The sequence below is a fragment of the Pelophylax lessonae genome (assembly GCF_965119305.1).
Source record: "Pelophylax lessonae genome assembly, chromosome: 3".
NCBI lineage: Eukaryota > Metazoa > Chordata > Amphibia > Anura > Ranidae > Pelophylax > Pelophylax lessonae.
This window is the reverse complement of record NC_138770.1, coordinates 43,601,222-43,625,150: the sequence shown is the minus strand read 5'-3', so window position 1 is coordinate 43,625,150 and position 23,929 is coordinate 43,601,222. Positions and strand designations below refer to the sequence as shown.

At 44.0% G+C, this 23,929-nt stretch overlaps 4 protein-coding genes and 1 pseudogene across 6 annotated transcripts in view; 3 read left to right on the top strand and 2 right to left on the bottom strand.

Moving 5' to 3' along the window:
* The window catches only part of LOC309550683 (uncharacterized protein), a 3,164,715-nt gene that overhangs the window by 251,241 nt on the left and 2,889,545 nt on the right, over positions 1–23,929 (bottom strand). The window lies entirely within an intron of this gene.
* LOC309550793 overlaps positions 1–23,929 on the top strand; it is a 1,525,103-nt pseudogene that overhangs the window by 323,182 nt on the left and 1,177,992 nt on the right. Inside the window, exons 6-7 of the transcript XR_014226173.1 lie at positions 10,277–10,498; positions 10,578–10,784. The product of XR_014226173.1 is annotated as an uncharacterized misc_RNA (transcript). The remainder of the gene's footprint in view (positions 1–10,276; positions 10,499–10,577; positions 10,785–23,929) is intronic.
* Positions 1–23,929, bottom strand: part of LOC309550693 (uncharacterized protein) — a 217,615-nt gene that overhangs the window by 79,902 nt on the left and 113,784 nt on the right. The window lies entirely within an intron of this gene.
* LOC309550764 (oocyte zinc finger protein XlCOF29-like) overlaps positions 9,533–23,929 on the top strand; it is a 251,054-nt gene continuing 236,657 nt past the window's right edge. The window contains exons 1-3 of the mRNA XM_082251099.1: positions 9,533–9,609; positions 9,696–9,819; positions 10,099–10,196. Coding sequence (XP_082107225.1) covers positions 9,735–9,819; positions 10,099–10,196 — 183 coding nt within the window. The 5' untranslated portion in view covers positions 9,533–9,609; positions 9,696–9,734. The remainder of the gene's footprint in view (positions 9,610–9,695; positions 9,820–10,098; positions 10,197–23,929) is intronic.
* LOC309550057 (uncharacterized protein) lies at positions 10,810–14,545 on the top strand (the record flags this gene model as incomplete). Its single annotated transcript, XM_082250524.1, has 3 exons — positions 10,810–10,830; positions 10,896–11,031; positions 13,403–14,545. The coding sequence occupies 3 exons, from the start codon at positions 10,810–10,812 to the stop codon at positions 14,458–14,460; spliced, it is 1,215 nt and encodes a 404-aa protein (XP_082106650.1). The 3' UTR covers positions 14,461–14,545.

The window sequence follows — 23,929 nt, the reverse complement described above, 5'->3', positions numbered from 1 at the left end:
TGTCTCACTTTTTAATATTTGAAAGTGTAACTGCAAAGCCAGATCTTCCCTGGAATGGACAGGATTGGTGATCTGCATACGATTTTTATCTTATAGACGGTAATTAAAGGCAAAGGAAGTCTGGACACCAACATGAGTGATCTGTACAATCTGGGACTTTATCTGGATGGGATCAGAAGTGGGCAATGATAGACAGTGCAAGTGTTACAATGTATGGATGGTGCAGGCTGTGTGTGTTGTTTACTATTGGGGTTTGCCGAGCAGACATAATTTTGGGGTTGCTGCCCATTCACTATACAGTCTGATTGTACAATCTTCTTTATGGTGGCCGTACACACTTCAATAAACAATCAATATTCATTTCTGATCGATCTCTTCCCGTGGAAATAATTGATTGAAAAAAAAAATCAATAATAGTTGATATCAATATACTGTTGGTGGGAACTTGGTGTTATATAGGCCTACTCAATAAAGAGAGAATTGCAAGGAATTGTGATGAGAATTTTAAACTTTAGGCAGAAGTAGTGCAGCTGAATTGGAGGATTATTCCAACTCTGCTACTTTAGCCTTAGGTTTGAAATGCCCTTTTCAATTTCCTGTAATTCTCTCTTTATTGAGTAGACCCTATAATCTGATAAGTAGGCGGGATTAATTATGCAGTGTGGGCGGAGCTTCGGGGAAGTGGGAGTGGTAAGTAATTGATAGCTGTGCTGCAAAGTGTCCCTGGAAATTTTTTTCAAATGTTGGCAACTATGACATTGTCGTGATTGCCTCGGCAGCACATATACTGAAATTGGAACGATACAGAAAAGATTAGCATGGCCCCTGCGCAAGGATGACACGCAAATTCGTGAAGCGTTCCATATTTTTTGCACTTGGGTTTAACCACTTTACCACCGGAGGATTTTGCTGTCTTCCGTCCAGGCCACTTTTTGCGATTCGGCGCTGTGCGACTTCAACTGACAATTGCGCGGTCGTGCGACGCCGTACCCAAACGAAATTTACGTCCTTTTTTCCCACAAACAGAGCTTTCTTTTGGTGGTATTTGATCACCTGTGCGATTTTTACTTTTTGCGCTATAAACAAAAAAAGAGCGTTTATTTTGAAAAAATAACAATATTTTTAACATTTTTTTTATATGAAATTCCCCCCAAAAAAGATGTAAAAACCAATTTTTTAAAAATTTTTTGGCCAATTTGTTTTCTGCTACCTATGTTTGGTAAAAAAATCGCAATAAGCGTATTTTGATTGGTTTGCGCAAAAGTTATTGCGTTTACTAACAAAGGGAAAGATTTCTGTCATTTTTGGTGTTTTTTTTTTAACGCGTAATGGCGGCGATCTGCGATTTTTTTTGTGGGACTGCGACATTGCGGCAGACAGATCGGACCCTTGACTGACATTTTTGACACTTTTGGGGGTACCAGTGACATTACTGCAGTAATCAGTGCTATATATATGCACTGTTACTGTAAAAATGACACTGGCAGGGAAGGGGTTCATTTTATTGGAGAGGGAGGGGTTAATGTATGCCTGGTGCTTACTGACGTGTGGGGGGGGAGGTGACTGAGTGAGTCAGGGACAGATCGGATGTCCAGCTATGCTGAACAGTCCGATCTGTCACTCCCTGTCACTATGGAGATCCGTCCGCTTGTGTTTACACAGGCGGGCGGATCTCCACACTAGATCCCCGGCGATCGGGGCAGAGCAGCGGCGATCGCCGCTGCTCCTCCCCTGGCCCGAATCCCGCTGTGAATGAAAACAGCGGGAGTGAGCCTCCGGCGGCGCGCAAGCGCCGCCCAGAAGGGGGAGTGTCTGACGACGTTAATACTACGTCGTCAGACGATAACGAGCCACTCTGCCGCAGTAGTATTACTGTGAGCGGACGTAAAGTGGTTAAGACACATAATATAATTTTTTTTTTGTTTGTAACATCACCTAAGCTATTACTACACAATTGAAGTTTTGGAATATATGTGGATTTTATTTTTTTTTGTTTTTTGTGTGTGTTTTAGGGATAACACTATTTATGATAACATTGCACAATTGATGTATTGGAACACGTGTGAAAATCCCTGATATTTTTTCATTTACTTATGTGTAATTTACTAGCTGGAGAACAGGGGATGTGTATTGTATTTTTGTTTTGTTTGTATATATACTTTATGTATTATTGTATTAAAAAAAATGAGACCTTTTGATGTGGCTAGGGGTCTACTACCAATCATTTTCCATCTGTTCCCTTTCTGTGGCTTTGGTGGGGGACACACACTGGTGCTGATCTCTGGGACACAATCAATGAGCTGTTTTCCTATAATGTATATGCATGAACTATGTTATTGATGCTGTTATTTTGTTTCATTGTAATTATAGCATATGTATCTGCTTATACAAAAAACTTCTGAAGAAGAGGTCTAAATACCGCGAAACATGTAAAGTCTTGTGGATGGACATGGATTTTCCTCATTACCAATTTACCGGATGTTCTGTTTTTTTGAAAAATATGCACTTTTCCATGTCCTATCTGTTATAATGTATTTACTTGTCATATCATGTGCTCTTTGAATGGATATACTCATTCTGTCTTTTGCACTTTTAATGTTATTTCTGTTTTGATGTAATAAAATAATTCTTTATTTTTATTGCTTCGTCTTTATAAATCTTTGTAAAACACCATTAAAATCCTGCTAAGCCCCCCTCCTATTGTTTCTCTGACTTCCCACGTCGTGGATTCGATGGCCTACTCAATATAGGGTGGACTGGCGTCTTCCACCACTGGAGTTGGGCAATTCTTTGCGTCTTCCTCATGTTTAAAGGAGTAGTCTGAAGCCCCATTCCACAAAATGCCAGAATTTAGCCAATTGAAATACCTTTTCAATGTTGCCACTTTCAAGAAAATCGGCCCAGCGGTTATTCTTTTATTCCCTCCCGAAATTTTCAGCACTCCCGGGTTTTCTTCTATGGCCGCCATGATAAAACTACCTCTCCCAGCATGCCCGCTCATCTCTTCCGGTAATCTCCTGCCCTCCCCCTGTGACTCCTCCGCTCGGCCCCCTCCCTAAATTATAATATTACACGCCCCCTCCTCTCGCACCTATTTCCCTATCCCCGCCTCGTAAAATACGTCCTCTTCTATTGGCTTGCCGAGCTCCAAGGACATCGCTCCAATCGGCGTTTGCTGAGCTGAGCCAATGACAGCTCAGCTCAGCGCATATATGCATAAATTAGGTCAGGGGGAGTATTCGACTCCGGGCGTGGAGGCCGGCGCAGCCCGCAGTGACTCCTGGGATCGTTGAGTCACCGAGGCGAAGATGGCGGCGGATGAAGAAGAAAGAAGTCGAGCGTCATCAAAAGACCCAGCTTCCGGCCGGAGAGAAAAACGAGGAGAAGACCGGGAAGAAGACCATAAGGAAAACGTGAGTATATTTGAATGGGTTATAACTTTGTGTGATGCTCTATTTCCCCCAGAAACACTTTGCTTCAGACTACTCCCTTAATTGGGATGAAGGTGTTTCTCTATATATGGACATACATGGCCATTTAGCAGCTTTTTTCTATTCGAATAAAAATTTAAATGAAAAAAAAACTATGACATTGTAATCAGTGGGAAGACTATTCCCTTACAGATCATTGATGCCAATTGTTCATTGCTCAAGGAACCCACTAGAACTCCTTTGGAGGAACTCTGGCTGAGAAAGGCTGGACTAGGCAGTAATATATTTCTATCCCCCTTGGTGGGAGTGACGATGACCCATCTATAAGGATATACAGTACATACACACAAGGCACAAGGCCGTGTTCACACTATGGTGTACGTTTAGTAAACTGAGAAGCTTTCTCTCAGTTCACTTCTCGGCAATTCTCAGAGAAAAATTATCAACTCTGGCACCCAGTTTAGGTGGTCAAGAACTTCAATTCCCAAAGGGTGATCAGAGGAGAATTTTTTTCTCTGAAAACGGCCGTGATCCCTGTATAACTGGGTGGACTGCCTGTAATCTCACGAGATTTTGTGAGATTACAGTGCTGCCAAGTTTTAAAAGTGAAACCAAAGTTTAAAAGCACTCGTAATGACATGTTCTGACACATGAAAACTTACTGAATATCTATCGATCTATACACACACACATATACAGTATACATACATATATACATACAGTGTATATACATATGTACATACAGTATATATATACACCAGTACATACAGTATATATATATATATATACCAGTACATACCGTATATATATATATATATATATACATACACCCATACATACATACATACCATATATACATATATATATATATTTTTTTTATTTTTTAATTTTGAACCCACTGGTGCTGATATATCGGAAGAAAGAAGTCTTCTTCCTCTGATCACACAGCTTCTCCCCCTGATTCTCCACCTCTGAGCTGGGGAATCTGGAATGGAGATATTTCAGAATAACGGCTGTGTGATCTTCAGATCTCACTTTTCTAAACTGGCCGTTTGTGACAGAAACGGTCATGTACTGTGATGAGAAGAGAAGAACATGTTCTCTGCTCCTCATCTCAGCAAACTAAACGGTAACTCATCAGAGATCAGTCGTGATCCTCAGGATCACGGCTTTTCTCTGTTTATTAAAAGTACACCTATGAGAGGTTTATTGGGGCTGCAGTTCCTTTGATTTCCACAAGATGGCGATCTCACTTTGACCTAGACAGCAAGTCTCTATGGAAGACAGACAGGAAGTCTCTGTAGAATACAGACAGGAAGTGATGTCAGGTATAAATAAGAAGTCTCGGGGGAGAGGTTAATCAGAAGGAAGTAGAGAGAAGACATTGTTGGAAGTGGCAGCAGAGGAGGTAATAAGATCTTATTTTCTATTTACACCCAGTAACCCCCCGCCCGTCATGTTCGTCCTCTTCCTCCATAGTCACTGTGACATCTTTTATCTCCAGCAGATGATGATACACACATATATACTGTGGAAACCTAGATTAACCCCTTCGGGGTCAGAACATTTCCCCCACTTACGGGGCTGGAACGTTCTCTTCATTTCGAAGATGTGTCACCTTTCCCACCAATCACCTTCTCCCCTCATCAGTCTATATTAACGGATTATACAAATTTTATTACCGATGGGGGATTTTAGACACGTGCGGACGGAATTTGTGTGATTCCGATGTATCTGAATCACAATAGTAACAAATTTCAACTAATCCGAAATAAAATGTACCGAAAACATTGAATTCCTTTTATATTAATTTGAATGACATGCTGCGATAGTTTGGGCCTTTTGTTAATTTTTGAAACATCCAAAAATAACATAACGAATGATCTGATTTGATTCAAATCCATTCGTTTTTGAGTGTTGCGTGAATCGTGAATATTCTAATAAGCTTCTTTTTGTATTGGGGTTGAGAGACCATTTGTTTAACTACTTCCCGCAAAATCACGTACCTGTATGTCGTTGTGAGGAAGTGGTTGTACCGGAGTGATGCCTGCAGCTAGAGGCATCACCCCGGTACCGGTTTTTAGAGCGGAGGGTCCGCTTCCATGTGATGACAACCAATGCGGCTCAGCAGCCTCTTCAGTCATTATCACATGGATCGGGAGGGGACATTTGCCGCTCCGCCCAGGTCTGCTGTCCCACCAGGAGACCCGAGCGACCAGCCAGCACGTCCGCCGGCTGGCCAGAGACCCGAACAAACCTGGAATTAGCTTTGATTGGGTCACGATGTCACTTCCGGTGTACTCTGCAGCCAACAGCGACAGTTTTAACCACTTGATGGCCGCCCGCTGGCCGCATATATGCTGCGGCAGGCTGGCTCTGCTGCCCGAATCGACGTACTGGTACATTGGTTCACGGGAGTGGTGCTGGGGGGCGAGCCTGCACCCGCCCCCACTAGGCAGTGGGGATGCCGATCCATGGGACCGGGGGCTGCGATTTCCGCCCGCAACCCGCAATTGCTCCCTGCTGAGAGAGAAGGACGGTCAGCTGTTGTAAACACATCCGACCGTTCTTCTTACTGAAATGATCACAGAGCTCCTGGGATCCTTCTATATAGGGTCACAGGTCTCTATGATCATTTCACATGTCCCTCTCCCCACAGTTAGAAAACACTCCCCTAGGCTCACAATGATCCCTTTGATTCCCCCCTTGGTTAACCCCTTCTCTGCCAGTGTCATTATTACAGTAACAGTGCATATTTTTAGCATTGATTACTATAGTAATGTCACTGGTACTCCCAAAAGTGTCAAAAATGTCAGTTAGGGCTCTGATCTGTCCCCTGCAATGTCACAGTCCCGCTAAAAATCGCTGATCGCCGCCATTACTAGTAAAAAAAATAAATAAAAATGACATCTTTCCCCTAGTTTTTTAGATAAGATAACGTTTGCGCAAACCAATTAAAGCGGAGTTCCGGGCACAGAAATCATTTTTCAACAAACATACCCCCGGGACAGTCAGGGCTAGTACATTCCACAATGGCTAGCCTCTGATCTGTCCCGGTTCGCACTTACCTGCAAGAAGAAATACTTACTTATAAAATTTCTTCCACAGCGTTTCCATCTCTCTTGTGGGCAGCTGAAGCCGGCGCAGTCCTCTTCGGCGTCTTCTTCCGCGTCTTCTTCTCCCAGAATGCGCCTGCACCGGCCCCTCTCGTCACTTCCGGTGCGGCGCCGCATTCCTCCACAGCTTCTGGGCATGCCCAGAAGCTGTTTAGCAGGGGAATGCGGCGTCGCCCGAAAGTGACGAGCGGGGCCGGTGCCGTCGCATTGATTCCTGGGAACGATGAAGTTCAGCTCCCAGGAATCAGTGCAAGCCCGGAAGTGACGGCGGAGCCGCGGCACAGAGGGAGGAAGTGAAGACTAGGTGAGTATATTCGATCTTCAATTACAAGGTGAGTAAATAAAAAAAAAAAAAAAACCTAACTATCCAATTCCTTTTCAGGTGAAGGGGAACAAGCGGACGGGCACAAAAAAAAAATATTGATTTTGTGCCCGGAACGGAACTCCGCTTTAAAATACACTTTATAGATTTTTTTTTTTTTTTTTACCAAAAATATGTAGAAGAATACAAATTAGTCTAAAAGAATGAGAAATTTAGATTTTACATTTTTTTTTTTTTTTTTTTGGGGAATGTTATATAAGTTTGAGTTATATAAGAAAGTGAAAAATATATATATATCTTTTCAGAATTGTCGCTCTCTTTTTGTTTATAGCGCAAAAAATAAAAATCGCACAGGTGATCAAATACCACCAAAAGAAAGCTCTATTTGTGGGGAAAAAATTACATCAATTTTATTTGGGTACATCGTCGCACGATCGCGCAATTGTCAGTTAAACTGCCTTTTGCTGTCACAAGGTGTATCAACAACAAAATTTATAATGAAGTGTTCTGGACATTTTATAGATAGGCAACTCCTATCCTCATATTGATTAGTGGTTCCAAATTAATAACTACTGCAGACACAAAAGATCCATTCGGCATCTTTCCAAAATAACTGTTCTGCTTTATTTGATGCAATTGAAAGCTTTTATACACATGATTACCAAGGTATCACATTATTATTACAATTGTACTTTTAGGGTAACAAGGGGCGTAACATAGGCAGGCTAATTCTAATCAGGACTCGAAAGAATGCAAACATGTAATGAAAACATTATTAGTGCCATGTGCACAATGAGTGCAGTGTGCCATACATACAAAATATAATACAATAATATACAGGATGTACAAATTTCCTTTACAGAAGGTATACTGGACAGCCACTGAAATATCTAGTGAATATTTAAAATGAACAGACATACCAAGAGCATAAAACAAAACTTTACTGGACATCAAAATACACAAATTTCCTTACACATAAAAGTTACTATAAACATTGTACAAAATACCACAACTTAACGTACACTCCTATTCCCAACATTCCAAAATATCAAATAATACTTAGCTCCGGTAGTTGAATGTCAACAGCTTACACTGGATAGCTGGAGTGAATAGGACAATAGGAAATCCTAGCTGCATGCTTGGTCTTTCCACAACTCCAAAACACAGCCTATTCCTCATGCTATGGACTCTTTCTATAGTCCTGTATACCAGGACGCATTAATTTTTTTTTTAACGGTTACCAGTTTAGAGTTACAGAGGAGGTCTTTTTCTAGAATTATTGCTCTCGCTCTGGCGATCGCAAAGATATCTCACATGTGTGGTTGGAACACCGTTTTCATTTGCGGGCCCGACTTACGTATGCGTTTTCTTTCGTGCGCGAGCTGACGGCGACGGGGCACATTAACCACTTGCTGACTGCCGCACGACTATATACTGCGGCAGTCAGCCTCTCCTGGGCAAAGTGACGTATGGGTACGTCACTCGCCCCCGCTCGTTCACTGACATCCCCGCGCGTGTGCCCACTGTCATACCCTCCTATCAGGCAGACTGGCAGCAGCAGAGCACACCGAGAATACCTAGCTAAACAATTGCAGCTTCACTGAGTAATGTGAACTAAACTAGGCTTTTACCTTTATCCAAAATTACAGCCACCCTGACTTCAGTTTGGCAATTAAATTTACCTGAACTCCTTGTCACCCCACAGACACTGCCACTGAAATTCACCCTCCCTAACTAACCCACCCCCACTCATAGATTTTCCCCATACAGTCACTTCACACCCTAAATACCTCTCCAACCAGAGTCAGAAAATCCTATGACATCACACTGACATCAACGCTCCTCCTTCCAATATACTACTATCGAGAGTTAGAGAATCCTATAATGTCACACTGACCTCACAACCTCTCTTCTCAATGTCCTTTCATCCAGAGTCAGAGAATTCAATGACATCACACTGATCTCACAGCTCCGAATGCCAATGTCCTCTCATCCAGAGTCAGAGAAACATATGACATCACACTGACCCCACAGCTTCTACTCCCAATAGAAGCTGTGCAGCTTCTACTCCTCCACCTGGAGTCAGCCCATCCTATAATATCAAACTAACCTCATTGCTCCTCATTCCAAGGTCACTCCATCCAGAGTCAGAGAAGCATTTGATATCACTTGAACCTCACAGCTCCTCCTCCCCACCAATATACTTTCATCTGGAGTTAGAGAATCCTATGACATCACACTGATATCACAGCTCCTCCACCCAATGTCCTTTCAACCATCTATTTTCTCTTTTTTAAAATGATCTTAGGTTTTGGGCAGATCCTTGACATTGTCACATGCAAAGCAGTACCATTGGTCCTGTGGTGCATTTAATTATGTCAGATTGCGTGACACAAACTTTTAACCAACGGTGTGGGAGCTCTGTGTGGTTGCATATATCCCAGGCTTAAGTGGGGCTTTAATAAATAGATTCCAGAATGGTGAGGAGGGGAGGATTCTGGAAGGTCACATGACCACTATCTTATCCCTAATATTAAAACACAGACCTGACCAGAGAGGATAGGGGGATTATGGGAATGCTATTTGATTGTTCTATTTAAATGTAGATTTTTGAAATTTGTGAAGTCTGTTAATCATGTGACCATCACATTGCCTCTACCTCCCTCCCTGATAGAATAGAGAAAAAAAAAAGAGGATTCCAGAAGTCGCCAGCAAGATCACCGAGCTGCTGACAGGAGAGGTGAGCGGTGCTGGGAATTCTGGGACATTATCCAGTAACAGACAAGGGATGTGTCTGGATGGTGACTGTATCATTGTGTGTGTCAGGTTCCTATAAGGTGTCAGGATGTCACTGTCTATTTCTCCATGGAGGAGTGGGAGTATTTAGAAGGACACAAGGATCTCTACAAGGACGTCATGATGGAGAATCAGCCGCCCCTCACATCACCGGGTAAGAGGAGACTTTATTGTAAAGGAGAGAGCAGTACGGAGGATCCACCTAGATCCCCCATCATCTGATAAACACATAGAAACAATGGGGTTAATTTACTAAAACTGGAGAGTGCAAAATCTGGTGCTGCTGCGCGTGGTAGCCAATCAGTTTCTAACCTCAGCTTGTTCAATTAAGTTTGACAAAACTGGTTTTAATGCAAAGCCGCATCATATTTTCAACTCTCCAGTTTTGTAAATGAACCCCAATGTATTCAGTCAGTGTGTGTGTTTCCTACAGATGGATCCAGTAATGGGAACCCACCAGAGAGATGTCCCCGTCCTCTGTATTCCCGGGATTCCACACAGGAAGGTCACACCATCCCACACAATCATCAGGTAGACGGTGAACTAACACTGATAATTAAGATTTACGCGAAGGAGTGTTTGTTACAAGGAATGTCTTTTTGTGCATTCAGAGTGGAAACCTCAAGGATTTTAATATTGTTGTCAAAGAAGAGTATAAAGAGGAGGATGAGGAGTATGGTGCGATGAAGCAGCTTTCTGAAGGACACAAGGATCTCTACAAGGACATCATGATGGAGCCATCAAGTAACAGGAATCCACCAGAGAGATGTTCCCATCCTCTGTATTCCTGGGATTCCACACAGGAAGATCACACCATCCCTCACCATCATCAGGTAGATGCATAACGATCGTTGGTAGCTATGATTTATACACAAGTGTTTTGTTATAATAAATGTTTTATTTTATATTCAGAGTGTAAACCTCGGGGATTATAATATTGTTGTCAAAGAAGAGTATCAAGAGGAGGATGAGGATTATGGAGTGATGGAGAAGTTTTCAGAAGGACACAAGGATATGATGGAGCCACCTAATACCAGGAACCCACCAGAGAGATGTCCCCGTCCTCTGTATTCCCGGGATTCCACACAGGAAGATCACACCATCCCTCACCATTACAAGGTTGGTGGGACAGAGCACTTAGAACATGGACTTGTGGAGGCAATGTGTGATGTCACAATATTATTGCTTTATATTTTATTGATGTTATTGTCCATCCTTCTATTGGTTTAGGATGAAGATCTGATAGCTATAAAAGTTGAGATTAAGGAAGAAGAGACATATGTGAGGGATGATCAGCAGTCTATGGAGGAGGATGGAATAATAAGGACAATTATAGACGAGGACACTCCTACAGGGATCAGCACAGGTGGGTCATTAACACTAAATACATTCCTTCACCCATACCGCTCACTGATTTGGTCCAGAGTAGTACAAGGACTGGGTGATATCAGCCTGTAATACCCTGGTCACTTTCCTGAGCTGTGTTCCCTGTCCTGTATTCCTTTTGTAAAATCTTCATTCTCCGTGCTGCAGACACAATTTATGTATCTAGACTGGATTTATGTAGTTTATGAGGCTCCTCTGGCAGCAAAATGTTGATTTTCACCATTAGCATTGCTCCACCTAGGCACCTGGGACATTTGCCTTGGGTCTTCTGCCCCATGCCCGGGTCTAGTAAAATTCCTGACAGAGCAATTCTCCCAGGGTCACCTGCTCTGTTGTTTGCTGGCTGTGCTGGGTGGAGGCATATGGCTGTAGGGATGGGCGAACAGTTTTGGCCTGAGCATGAGTTTGGGCCGAACATTAGCTTGTTTGGCCGTTCGCTGAACACCCGAATTTGCAGGGTGTTAGTCGGAGCCCTCCAATGCACTGAGCACTTCACAGTGCATTCTGCTCTCTGATTGGGCAAAGCTTTCCCCATTCAGGGCGCAGCGTAAGCTGGTTTGTAAGGAGCAGGGCTAGGAAGCTGGCCACGGCGTCCTTAACAACCAAAAAGGCATCAGTTGTCAATGGGTTTCCCCGGTGAATGGAATACCAGAAGCGTGCGATGCCACTGGGACAGGGTGACATAACCAGTTGGCAGTGCCCCTTGCCTAGTTATGAAATGTCTAAACGTGAAGTGGGCATTCTGCGGGAGGCCTCCCAGGAGGCAAGAGCGTTTTTAATTTTTTATATTTTTCGGGGGCGGTGTGATTGACGATGGATTTACATCGAGGGACACTATTTTTTAATAAAGGATTTGTAAAAAACTGTTTGAATAAGTAGGGGTACTACTATGTACCCGATACCCATGCACATGGGGGGGGGGCGTGATCTGGGGGCCCCTTGTTAAGGGGGCTTCCAGATTCCGATACATACTAGCTCATTATGCCTTTGTCTTGCAGGGTTTTTTTTTTTTTTTGAGTATACAACCGCTTTAAGCATGATTAAAATCACTGCCCCTAATAATAATAATTGTCTTTTTTTTTTTTTTTTTTAATGATCCATGTCCCCCAGGGCAGTACCCAGACCCCCATATCCCTTTTTTTGGCCAATTACTTGCAAATAAGCTTTGAAAGGGGGCACTTTTGATTTTTCGTGTTCGGCACCCGTAGACTTCAATGGGGTTTGCTGTTCGGGTTACAACATTTCCCCTTTTTGGGAGATCTGCTTCTGGCCCACCCCAATGTGTCTGTATAGTCTCAGACCCAAATTACTGAGTGCAGTCTCAGGAGATGGGGGGCAGCGGTGTGGGACCTCTGCAACTTGTCTCCAGTAAACATTTAGGCTTCCACGGATTTACTAAATACCAATATTATGAGTCCTGACCATTACATTATATAATTTATATTGCACAGTTTGTACCCCTGACCCTTTTACTATATACTGTGTTCTGTGTTGTACATTGTATAATTCGAATACCTTATAGCCCTAACTGTTGAATCATATACAATAATGTAGTACATTTGATAAACCAGAGTTGTACACTCTTATTATCATCTGCTGTATATAAAGTATTTTATTTTGTTACATCCATTTGCTACCTGCTGATCATTTTTATACCTCATGATTTGATTGGAGCGCAGACTTTTACATGTTGAAAATAATGAGATAACATCCTCAAACTTTGGAACCCTAAACAGAAAGTGATAGTGAGGGAGGAGTCAATAACCCAATGATGGTGGTCTTCAGCATCAGCCCAGCTTTTTATTCTTCGTTGTTCTCCCATGCTCCTCACTCTCTAAAGCAGGGATCATCAAACTACGGCTCTCCAGCTGTTACGGAACTACACATCCCATAAGGCATTGGAAAACTCTGACATTCACAGACATGACTAGGCATGATGGGAATTGTTGTTCCTGAAAAACTGGAGGGCCATAGTTTGAAGACCCCTGCTCTAAACTCTAGTGGGCCTTTGCCCTGCAGTTTCATACCAGGGAGGAACAGGTAAGGAAACTCGCACCATAATCTCCTTATCACTGTCACTCCTATAAAAGACAGTTCTCGTTGTTTCCACACTCTCTGACTAAGGTCCATGAATAAAGAAATAAGCTGGTAGGAAAGCCTGAGGACCCATTTACTCGTTACCTGGAGGGTGGAATTATAAGATCCTCAGAGACAAAGCTGCCTGATGTGGGCGGAGTCCTAGTTTAGGGGAACCAATCTGCTCATGTTTAGTAATAATCTTTTTATTTCTATTTTAGTTGATGGACGGGAGATGAGGAAAACCTCAGAGGATTGTCTGACTTTGTCTCCAGACTGTAAAGTAGAAGATGAGGACATCACACAGCATAGTCCAGGAGAAAACCCGGCTACCTCAAATCCACACAGTGTAGATGGACCATCCTTTGGCCCTAATCCAAAAGATAAGAGGTTCTCCTGTACTGAGTGTGGGAAGTGTTTCCGTTCAAAATTCAATCTTAATGTGCATAAAAGATCTCATACTGGGGAAAAGCCATTTGCCTGTCCCAAGTGTGGGAAATGTTTTGTACAAAAATCAGAGCTTGTCACACATCAAAGGTCTCACACGGGGGAAAAACCGTATTCCTGTCCCGATTGCGGAAAATGTTTTGCACAAAAGTCCAATATTCAAATACATCAGAGGTTTCACACAGGTGAGAAGCCATATTCCTGTTCTGATTGTGGGAAATGTTTTGCAGTGAAGTCCCATCTCTTCATACATAGGAGGTTTCACACAGGGGAGAAGCCATATTCTTGTTCTGTGTGCGGGAAATGTTTTGTGCAAAAATCACATCTTGTTACACATCAAAGGCTTCACACGGGGGAAAAACCGTATTCCTGTTCCGAGTGCGGTAAATGTTTTTCAGACAAATCCTTTTATCACAGACATCAGAGATTGCACACAGGTGAGAAGCCTTTTTCCTGTTCTGAGTGCGCAAAATGTTTTTCAGACAAGTCTAGTCTTTCCACCCATCAGATTTCTCACACGAAGGAGAAGAGGTATTCCTGCCCTGAGTGTGGGAAATGTTTTTTACATAAATCACATCTTTTCACACATCAGAGATCTCACACAGGGGAGAAGCCGTATTCCTGTCCTGATTGTGGAAAATGTTTTTCAGAAAAGTCCAGCCTTGACAGACATCAGAGGGCTCACACAGGGGAAAAGCCATTTTCTTGTCCTGAGTGCGGGAAAAGTTTTTCACAGAGGTCCAGCCTTTACACACATCAGAGATTGCATACGGGAGAGAAGCCGTATTCCTGTCCTGAGTGCATGAAGTGTTTTTCAGTAAAATCCAATCTTTACAGACATCAGAGGTCTCACAGGGGGGTAAAGCCACTTTCCTGTCCTGAGTGAGGGAATTGTTCCTCACTGAAGTCCTGTCTTCCTGTACATCAGGGATCCCACACAACCCTCGAGGTGTACTAGTGCCTCGAGTGCGGGAAATGTCTTCTATATGAAGACATTTGCTGGACATCACAGCTCTCATTTGGAGAAGAAGCACACCTTGATTTACACCTCAGATATACTCCATGGCTGATCTTCATCATGTAAGAAACACTTCATAAGGAGATCAGAGATCACCAGAGACATGGATGAAGTGTTGTACCGTGTTGGCCATTGATAGCAGTAGAAAAATAAAAATGGAGTCATTACCTTTCATTGGCTGAGTACATTTTGTGGTGTAAGCTTTTACAAACACTTAGAGGTGTAATTATTTTTTTTTGGACAATTGTTGTTATCAGCATTCATCCAGCATTTATTTTGTTAGATATTATGATTGGCTTCCCTCTAGTGGCCATAATGTCGTATTGCGCTATTTTTACTTTTATGGAGGTCTTTCAGAAAAATACTATATTATGACCACTAGAAGGAGCTGATCATAGGAAATATCTGTGTTAAATAAAATACAGGTTTGTAACTCAGTACTCCCTGATATGTTAAACCAATTTTTGCTCTCTTTAAGGATTAAAATCTGAAATGTGGAACCCATAGTAAAGAACCTGTGGATGGGGGCATATATTGGTGTTAAAGTGGAGTTCCACCCTAAAAATGAATTTTGCACCGTCCGCTAGCTTAAAAACACCTGAAAAAGAATTGGATAATTCAAAATTGTTTTTTTTTTTTTTTTTTTTTTTTTTCACTTACCTTGTTTTTAATAAAAATCTACTTACCTTCCTCTTTTCTTCCCTCTGCGGCCCCCGACATCACTTCCTCCTTGCATTGACTCCTGGGAGATGAGCGTCGTCAATCCCAGGAGTCAATGCACCTGCACCGGTGTCACTCGTCACTTCAGGTACAGGCGCGTCATTCCCTGCTAAACAGCTTCTGGGCATGCGCAGAAGCTGTTAAGGGATGACGCGCCTGCCCCGGAAATGACGAGCAGGGCATTCTGGGACTCCGACGTCACCGAAGAGGGACGCTCCAGCTTTAGTTAGCTGCCCACACCTGAGATGGCAGCGCTGGACAAGACATTTTCAAGGTAAGTATTCCTTCTTACAGGTAAGTGAAACGGGACAGTTCAGAGGCTATCGTTGCTTAAATGCACTAGCCCTGACTGTCCCAGGGGTATTTCAAGGTAAAAAATGTTTTTTTGCCCCGAACTCCGCTTTAAATTTACATGAGGTCAGATCAAATTGGAAGAAGATTGACATCAGGAAAAAAAGTTGATGCTGTTTGATAATTAACCACTTACCGGCCGCCTGCCGTCGATTTGCGTTGGTATTTTGACGTTAAATACCGGGGTTATGGCAGCAGATAGCTGCCATAACCCCGGTATTTTTCAAAACGACGGGCATTCCTCTTTCAGATAAGGGTGGTCCCAGCGGTGGATTCGCTGCATGATCACCCTTACGGTGCAGAGGAAGAGATGACCCCCTCCCGCCGTGTCCCGGTCGTTTTATCCCCGCTTACCGGACCCACCGATGATCCAGTCCGCGCTCCTCACAGACGGGAAGTTGAGTGAGGGCAAGATGGCTCCCACTTGACTCTATGGTCTTGGAGGACCGGAGTGACGTCAAACGTCGTCTCCTAGCAGCCGATTTAAAGCGCTTTCTTTTTTCAGTAATTTTTTTTCTTTCTTCTTTTTTTTAGTGTAGATGTGAGATGTGAGGTCTTTTTGACCCTAGATCTCACAAAGAGTACCTGTCCTGCTTATTTCTATTACAAGGGATGTTTACATTCCTTGTAATAGGAATAAAAATGAGCAAAAAAAAAAAAACTGTGTAAAAATAAATAGGAAATATAAAAAAAAATGAAAGCGCCCTGTCCCCGTTAGCTCGCACGCCGAAGCGAACGTATACCCAAGTCCCGCCCACATATGTAAATGGTGTTCAGACCACACATGTAAGGTATCGCCATGATCATTAGAGCAAGAGCAATAATTTGAGGCTAAAGCCCCGTACACACGTACTGATCGTCGGCCCAACGATCGGCCGTCTTTTGTCCAGGGCTGTCGTGTCTGTTGAAAACTGCAAAAGATTGCACACGAATTTTGTCGGCCAACAACAGCCGACTGCAGAAGTGATGTCATGTGATGGTTAACTTTCCTTGTCTTTTTTCTTTTCTGAGCATGCCCAGTCTTGCTAATCTGCTGTCTGTCGGCCGTAATCTGTACTGACTGGCGAACAATCGGCCGTTCTGGTGACGGACAACAAAAATTTTAAAGTCTGCACGACAGATTCTGTTCGGCCGAAAATTCGTTGTCGGAAGCATCATACTAACAAGCCTACAATCGGCCGATCGGTCGTCGGCCGAATATTTAAGGCTGACAATCGGTACGTGTGTACGGGGCTTTAGACCTCCTTTGTAACTCTAAACTTCTAACCTGTAGAATTTTATAAATTGTCGCCTATGGGGATTTTTAAGTACCAATGTTTGTCGCCATTCCACGAGCGCGCGCAATTTTGAAGCATGACATGTTGGGTATCTATTTACTCAGCGTAATATTATCTTTCACAATATAGAAAAAACATTGGGTGAACTTTCCTGTTTTCTTATTTTTTAATTTTCCCCAAAAATTGCGTTTGGAATACTGCTGCGCAAATACGGTGTGCTAAAAAATATTGCAACGATCTCCATCTAGGGTCTCTACTAAAAATCTATAATGTTTGGGGCATCTAAGTAGTTTTCTAGCAAAAAAAATGATTTTATCTTGTAAACAAGTATCAAAAATAGGCCTCGTCCTTAAGTGGTTACCAAGAGGGTGACCAAAGATATATACGGCATAAAAGCAAACTGTCTGCTCTGTACCAAAAACTGTTGCACCCAGATCAGCAAAAGCCCAGAGCAGTGGAGATTTTGAACAAATGAAATCAAAATCCACAGGACGTTCTGAAGTGAATTGTAACTGGAGATGAGACGTGGCCTTAACAGTATGATGCTAAAGACAAAGCTCAGCCGAAGCAATCACTAGCTAACAGAGGAAAGGGTCCCGTCAAAGAAAAAGCTTTTGGACAGGCAAGAGAAAAGATTATTAGAACTGTTTTCTGGGATGCTGAGGGAATTCTGTTGATTTTTTGCAAGGGAAAAGGGGACAGTAACATCTGCTTATTATATAAGTATCTTGAGAAAATTAGCTAAAAAGCTCTGTGGAACGCTTCATTGAAGAGTCATCTTTCACTATGACAATGTCCCTGCCTATTTCTCTCAATCAATTGCAACATTGCGAGATTTTCAGTGGGAAATCATTAGACATCCACTTTACAGTCCTGATTCAGCACATTCTGACTTTTTCCTATTTTCTAATGGAGCCAGGTGCAGCTGGCTCTGTGGTCTCATGATCCCCTGTGGTCTAATAACACCCCCCCCCCCCTCCCAACTGTGAGAAGTGAATTGGCAGGCTGCTGGTATCTGTACTTGCTCTTTACTTCTTCCCCACCACTGGAAGCTGTGTAAGTACTGTGCACTTCAGACAGAGCAGGTAGGCGTAAACTCTTCCCCTGCTCACTCGGGAGTGGTGAGCTGAACTATCTCAATCTCGTATCACATCCAGTTAATGACTTTGAGGCTGCTCTTACCCAGCTGCTTATCTACATTCGCCACTAACGCTGTTAACGGGACAGAAGGGCCCTGCCGGAAGCTGGGCAACATTCGTTAGTAAGTGCCAGGTTCTTTCCACCATATTCAAGGGGTACCGCATACACTAGGAATACATTTTGTCACCCACTGCTGGGGTTATATGCATTGTGTGCACACATTGACCCTATTATTCTATTGAACATATTTAACAGGGGTATGAGAAATTAATACGTCCACACACACACCTACACAGGTTGAACTGGATGGACTATTGTCTTTATTCAACCTCACCTACTATGTAACTATGAGATATTTGATGCAGTTATAGAGACCCAAGTTGCTCCTGTTATGGTTCAATCTAACTTTATGATAGTCTTTTGAGTGCCATCTAGTAGGTCTATGACTGCCTCCCCCCCCCCCTCCCCTTTATAGTGCTCTTAAGTCTGTTTAATAAGATGTTTGATTCATCCCATGTTTGTTTTCATGGCCTAATACATTTAATTAATTTACCTCCCATATTTCTATGCATTATTATAGAATGGGGGCCCACTAACCCTTAGGTTACACAGGTGTGAACTACTTTTAGTCTAACACCAAGTGTGCCAGAGTGGATCGAGCAGAGGACCCACCGTCATCAAAGACTTCCGGGGGGGGGGGGGGGGGGTTAAGTGCTAAATCTGGGGGCTTGTCCGGGACTCTTCTCTTTCTGCAAGCAATAAGCTGAGATGAGCCAGAGACAGCCATTATGGATCCTGCTATTGCAACCTAGTGGTGCCAGGAGGTAAATGGCCACTGGGAGTTAAGTGTGGTGATCGAGAGCCCCGGAAATGCAGTGAGAGCTAAAGTTCCTGATCAGAGTGTCTGTACTGGATCTTAAAACAGATCAAGATTCCTTCCATTGCATAGTCTGTCTTCTAAATGAGTTCCATCTACCAGGTCCCAACATCCACCATCAGATGAAGATGAGAGATAAAGCTGTGAGGAAGATTTTTTACACAAACTGGTTATGGCCATCCACATCTACGGATGCCACTTCATCCTCTCCTGTAGAAACAGGCTCAAGCACCATCAGACCTGAGGCTCGAAATTTATATCTCAGAGGATCATGAAGCTCCCTCAGTTTGGGCAAGTGTCTCAGAAATAGAGACTGTTCCATCACCCTCAAATCTTAGTGAGAATTCTACTGGAGAGGGGCCATTTTAGCCGAAGGAAGAGAAACCAAAAAGGAATATCTGCCCCCTAAAAGACTGACTTTTATGTTACTTTGAGCGAGAGTTCTGAGGAGGCCATAGTCACCACCCAAAGGGCACATACAATGCTGACCCTCACTACCCTAGTTTCTGTGGAGGGCGATTCTGGCTCATCTCCTGACACACTTCGGTGGACCGAACCGGTGTCAGTGGCGTTTGATAGAAGTAATCTATCCTTTCACCAATTGGTGGGAAGTTCCCTTATTAAACTCTGATGTATATGTTGACGGTGAACTTTTATATGATTACTAACTTGACTGTTCCTAGTTTTATATTCGGAGCTACAGTATGTACCAGGGACTAGACTTTTTATATATAGGATAATAGCACTGCTATGTGAATGTTTGTTTATAGGTGCCCAGACACTATAAGATAAAAAAAACACCAAACACAAACAAAAATTCTTAGTCCACTATACGATATACAACTGCTCTACACCAAAGTCCAGTACTATTAGGTAGCCAGAGAGGCAGCTTCAGAGACGTGCAAAACACAAACCCCCCCCCAACAGAATATAGTATAGCAAATTCAAAACACTTAATTTAGTAAACATAAAGTAATGCACTCCCAAGCAACCCAAAGAGCAGAGCATGGTATATTCAAAAAGTGCAGAAGAGTCACTCAGATGTGCCATGGGGAGCCCATCTTCAGGGAGCTTCGCTGAGCTCCAGCCAGGGAGAGGTTCTGCGGAAGCTGGGCTGCACAGAGAACACTGCTGCTGTCAGGAGGATCCCACTCGCCTGAATCGGAACCTAGTGAGGTAGTGTCAGAATGAGTTTCTGGAAAAGTCAGGAAGGAGGGCACAGGTACTTGGGGGGGATGTGGAATATTACCAGCTCGGTTTTAGAAAGACTTAGTTTGAGTGAGTGGTGTGACATTCATGTTGACGAGTGAGTGGTGTGACATCCATGTTGACAGTAGAGAGATAGAGTAGAGAGATAGATTTGGGTGTCATCAGTGTCTATAGAGATGGTATTGGAAATTGGTACCCAGGGGAGTATAAATAGGCAGCGTGCTGCAGTGAATTGTGAATGTGGCAAAATTGCTAATTCCAAAAGAACCAGTGTCTCTTGGAGTATGGAGTGTCATACTATAGGGTATGAAGCACCACTGCTACAAAGGGCTAACTTGGCAAGGGCAAGAAGAGGAGTGTAGTTGCTATGGGTAACCAAGTGAAGTAATATGCTCCTTTTTTAATGAGATACAGAAAGGTTCACACCTTCCTGCTCATGAGAATAAAAAGTTCATTCACGTTCTACTAAAGCCGGGGATGGGGACTGTGCAGGACTCTGTGCAGGTCAGTCAAGTTCCTCCACCCCAAACTTGATCATCCATGTCTTGCTTTATGCACTGTACGCACACAGTCATGTTGGAACAGGAAGGGGCCATCGCCAAACTGTTTCCACAAAGTTGGGAGCATGAAATCGTCCATAATGTCTTGGTATGCTGACACCTTAAAGCGGAGTTCCGCTCCCCATGAAAAAATTTAAAGTCAGCAGCTACAAATACTGTAGCTGCTGACTTTTAAATAGTAGAACTTACCTTATCAGAGAGCCCGCAATGTCGGCACCCGAAGCCAATTATCGTATCAGCTCTCTGGTGCTGCCGCCGCCGCCATTCAGAGTAAGGGAACCCTATTCGGAGTTTGATAGTTTCTTCTATATGGAATGGGCGGGGCCACGCCTGTGTCTTCCCTGGGTGGTTCCACCCCTTGTGACATCATGGACCGGTGCATGCTGGGTCGGTGACGTTACAAGGGGTGGGACTTTCCTCTGGTCCTTTCGCAGGCTTTGTAGAACCAGGGAGCCCATGCAGCGTAAGTTTGAAGAGGCATGAGATTCTGAGTCCTCTGGGTCACTAAGGATGACATTGTCAGGAACAACCACTCCCCAGCCACCTAAAAAACTCCTGGGGTTTCTGGGGAATGAAAACCATCCCTTGAGGACTGCTGTATGTTATTCTCTATCTCTCCTCTTCCTCCTGTGTGTTTTGCAGCCCCGCAGGAATGGTATCTGCATAAAGGGGGCCTTGTGAGGAAAGGAAGTCTTCCCGCTGTTCTGCCTCAAGTGGCCTGTCCATGATTCCAAGAAGCATGTGCTCCAGCAGGAAGACTAGGATAGTGTCACTGATACATGCATTGTTGCGGCTCACCATTCTTGTGGCCTCCTCAAATGGTGACAACAGGCCAATGCATGCATCCTTTATCAGCAGCTACTGGCATTGCGTAAAGAAACCAAGCTCCCCTGAGCCTGTCCTTGTGCCATACTCACACAGGTACTTATTGGTGGCCCTCTGTTGCATGTGCAGCATTGCCAATACTGAGTTCCACCTGGTGGGCATGTTACAAATGAGGCGGTTGGTGGGCAGGTTCAATTCCCATTGAATGTCAGCCAGCCGAGCACTGGCATTGTATGACTGCTGGAAATGGCCACAGACTTTTCTGGCCTGCCTCAGAAGATCTTGTAAGTCCGGGTACCTGTTCTGGAAATGCTGCACCACCAGATTCAGGACATGTGCCAAGCATGGAACATGTTCAAGTGTCCCTGTCGGAGGGCGGAGAGAAAGTCGGTGCCATTGTTGCATACAACCATTCCTGGCTCAAGCTGCCGTGGCGTCAACCACCTTTGAGTCTGTGCCTGCAGAGCTGACAGAATCTATGCCCCCGTGTGGCTCCTTGTGGCTCCCATGCCCTAGGCAGACCAACTGAAGCACTGCATTGCATTTTTTAGCCTGACTGCTTGCGTAGCCCCTTGAACGCTTAGGAAGCACTGCTGGTTCAGAGGACAATTCAGCAGAAGAGGCTATAGAGGAAGAAGAAGAGGAGGGGGTGGAGCAGACAGATGTGGCAGAATCACCACCAGCTTTTTGGAGGTGTAGTGGCGGAACAAGCTCCAGCAATGAACTGAACCCTGTCCTGCAACCTTTCCAGCTGCCAGCAGAGTTACCCAGTGTGCCGTGAAGGAAATGTAACGTCCCTGACCATGCCTGCTGGACCATGAGTCAGCAGTAATGTGAACCTTGCTGCTGAACGCTCTGTCCAATGAGGCCAAAACATTGCCTTGCACATGATGGTACAGAGCTGGAAAGGCCTTACTTGAAAATACATTTCTTTTTGGAACCTACCACCGTGGCACAGCACATTCTGCAAATTCACAAAAGGGGGTAGAGTCTACTAGATGAAAAGACAACAGTTGTAGTGCTAGCAATTTGGCCAAGCTAGCATTTAGACGCTAAGCATGTGGATGGCTGGGACAGTATTTTTTTTTTTTTTACAGTTCAGCAACTGGGGTAGTGAAATTTGCCTGGTGGTGAAATCAACAGGTGGTGTACTCCTAGCAGATTGAGTGCAAGTATCTTTGGCTATACCATCATCCTTCAGATTTTTGAGAAGATATGAGGTATAGTAGGGGTAGAGATCCCAGATGAGGAGGAAGGAGAAGTCTGCATTTCTATTCGTACATCACGGGACACAGAGTCATAAATAGCCACCTACAGGTGAAGGACACTATATAACCCCTCCCACACAGGAAGTACTTCAGTTTTTTCACCAGTGTCTAAAGGTGATGGTTACTGTGGAGAGTCTCTCCACATTTATCTGCAAAGAAGAAAGAAGATTATACTACATGTCCCAATCAAAGATCACTGAATCTAAGGGGGTTAGCTATCAGATCCATCAAACAGTCAATGGACTAAAAAGATGGTACCTGAGCCATGGGAAGCAGATACAAGGTTTTGCCTGTAATGCTGTCCTTTTTAGGCACTGGACCCTGGGATCCAGACCCTTTGGAATACCAAACCCCAAAGTCGCTTGGTGAGTTGGTTACTTTTGACACCTTGCGTTCTCGACACGACCTGCCCACAACATATTTTTTTTGTTTTTTACAGCTGAGGCACGCGTTCCAGAGTCAGTTTGCAGATCTTCGGATCGAGTCAGTACTGTCGGATTTAGAGTTAATGCTGACTAACCCAGACCTTAGTAAAACACTGTCTACTATTTACAAGGAACTGTTTCGACTGACCCCCCCCCCCGGGGATCGTGCGCTGTAGACAGCGATGGACGGAGGATATTCCTGACCTGCAGGGGGACGACTGGGATGACCTGTGGACTGATCCTTTTAAACACCTGGTGGCGGCTAGGGATAAGTTCATCCAATTTAAATTTCTCCACAGAGTGTATTACACGCCTGCCCGGCTGGCCAGGATCTTCCCAACGGCATCTGCTGAGTGCTGGCGTTGCTCGGCCACCCCGGCGGATGCCCGTCATATATTTTGGGACTGTGCCCTGGTTCAGCGCTACTGGTCGGAGGTCGTCTCTTGTCTTGGGGGGGTACTTATGACCCCTGTTCCGCTGACCCAGAGCGTCTGTCTCCTGGGCCTGGTGGAGGAGGTGGTCCCCTCGGTGGCCCATGGACGCTGTTGATAATCCTATTATTCTATGCCAAAAAGGCTATCCTATTACATTGGAAAAAGGTGTCCCCCCCCTTCGTTGGAATTCTGGAAGGGGCTGGTGAACGCTGTTTTACCATTGTACAAGGTCACATACGTGTCCCGAGGTT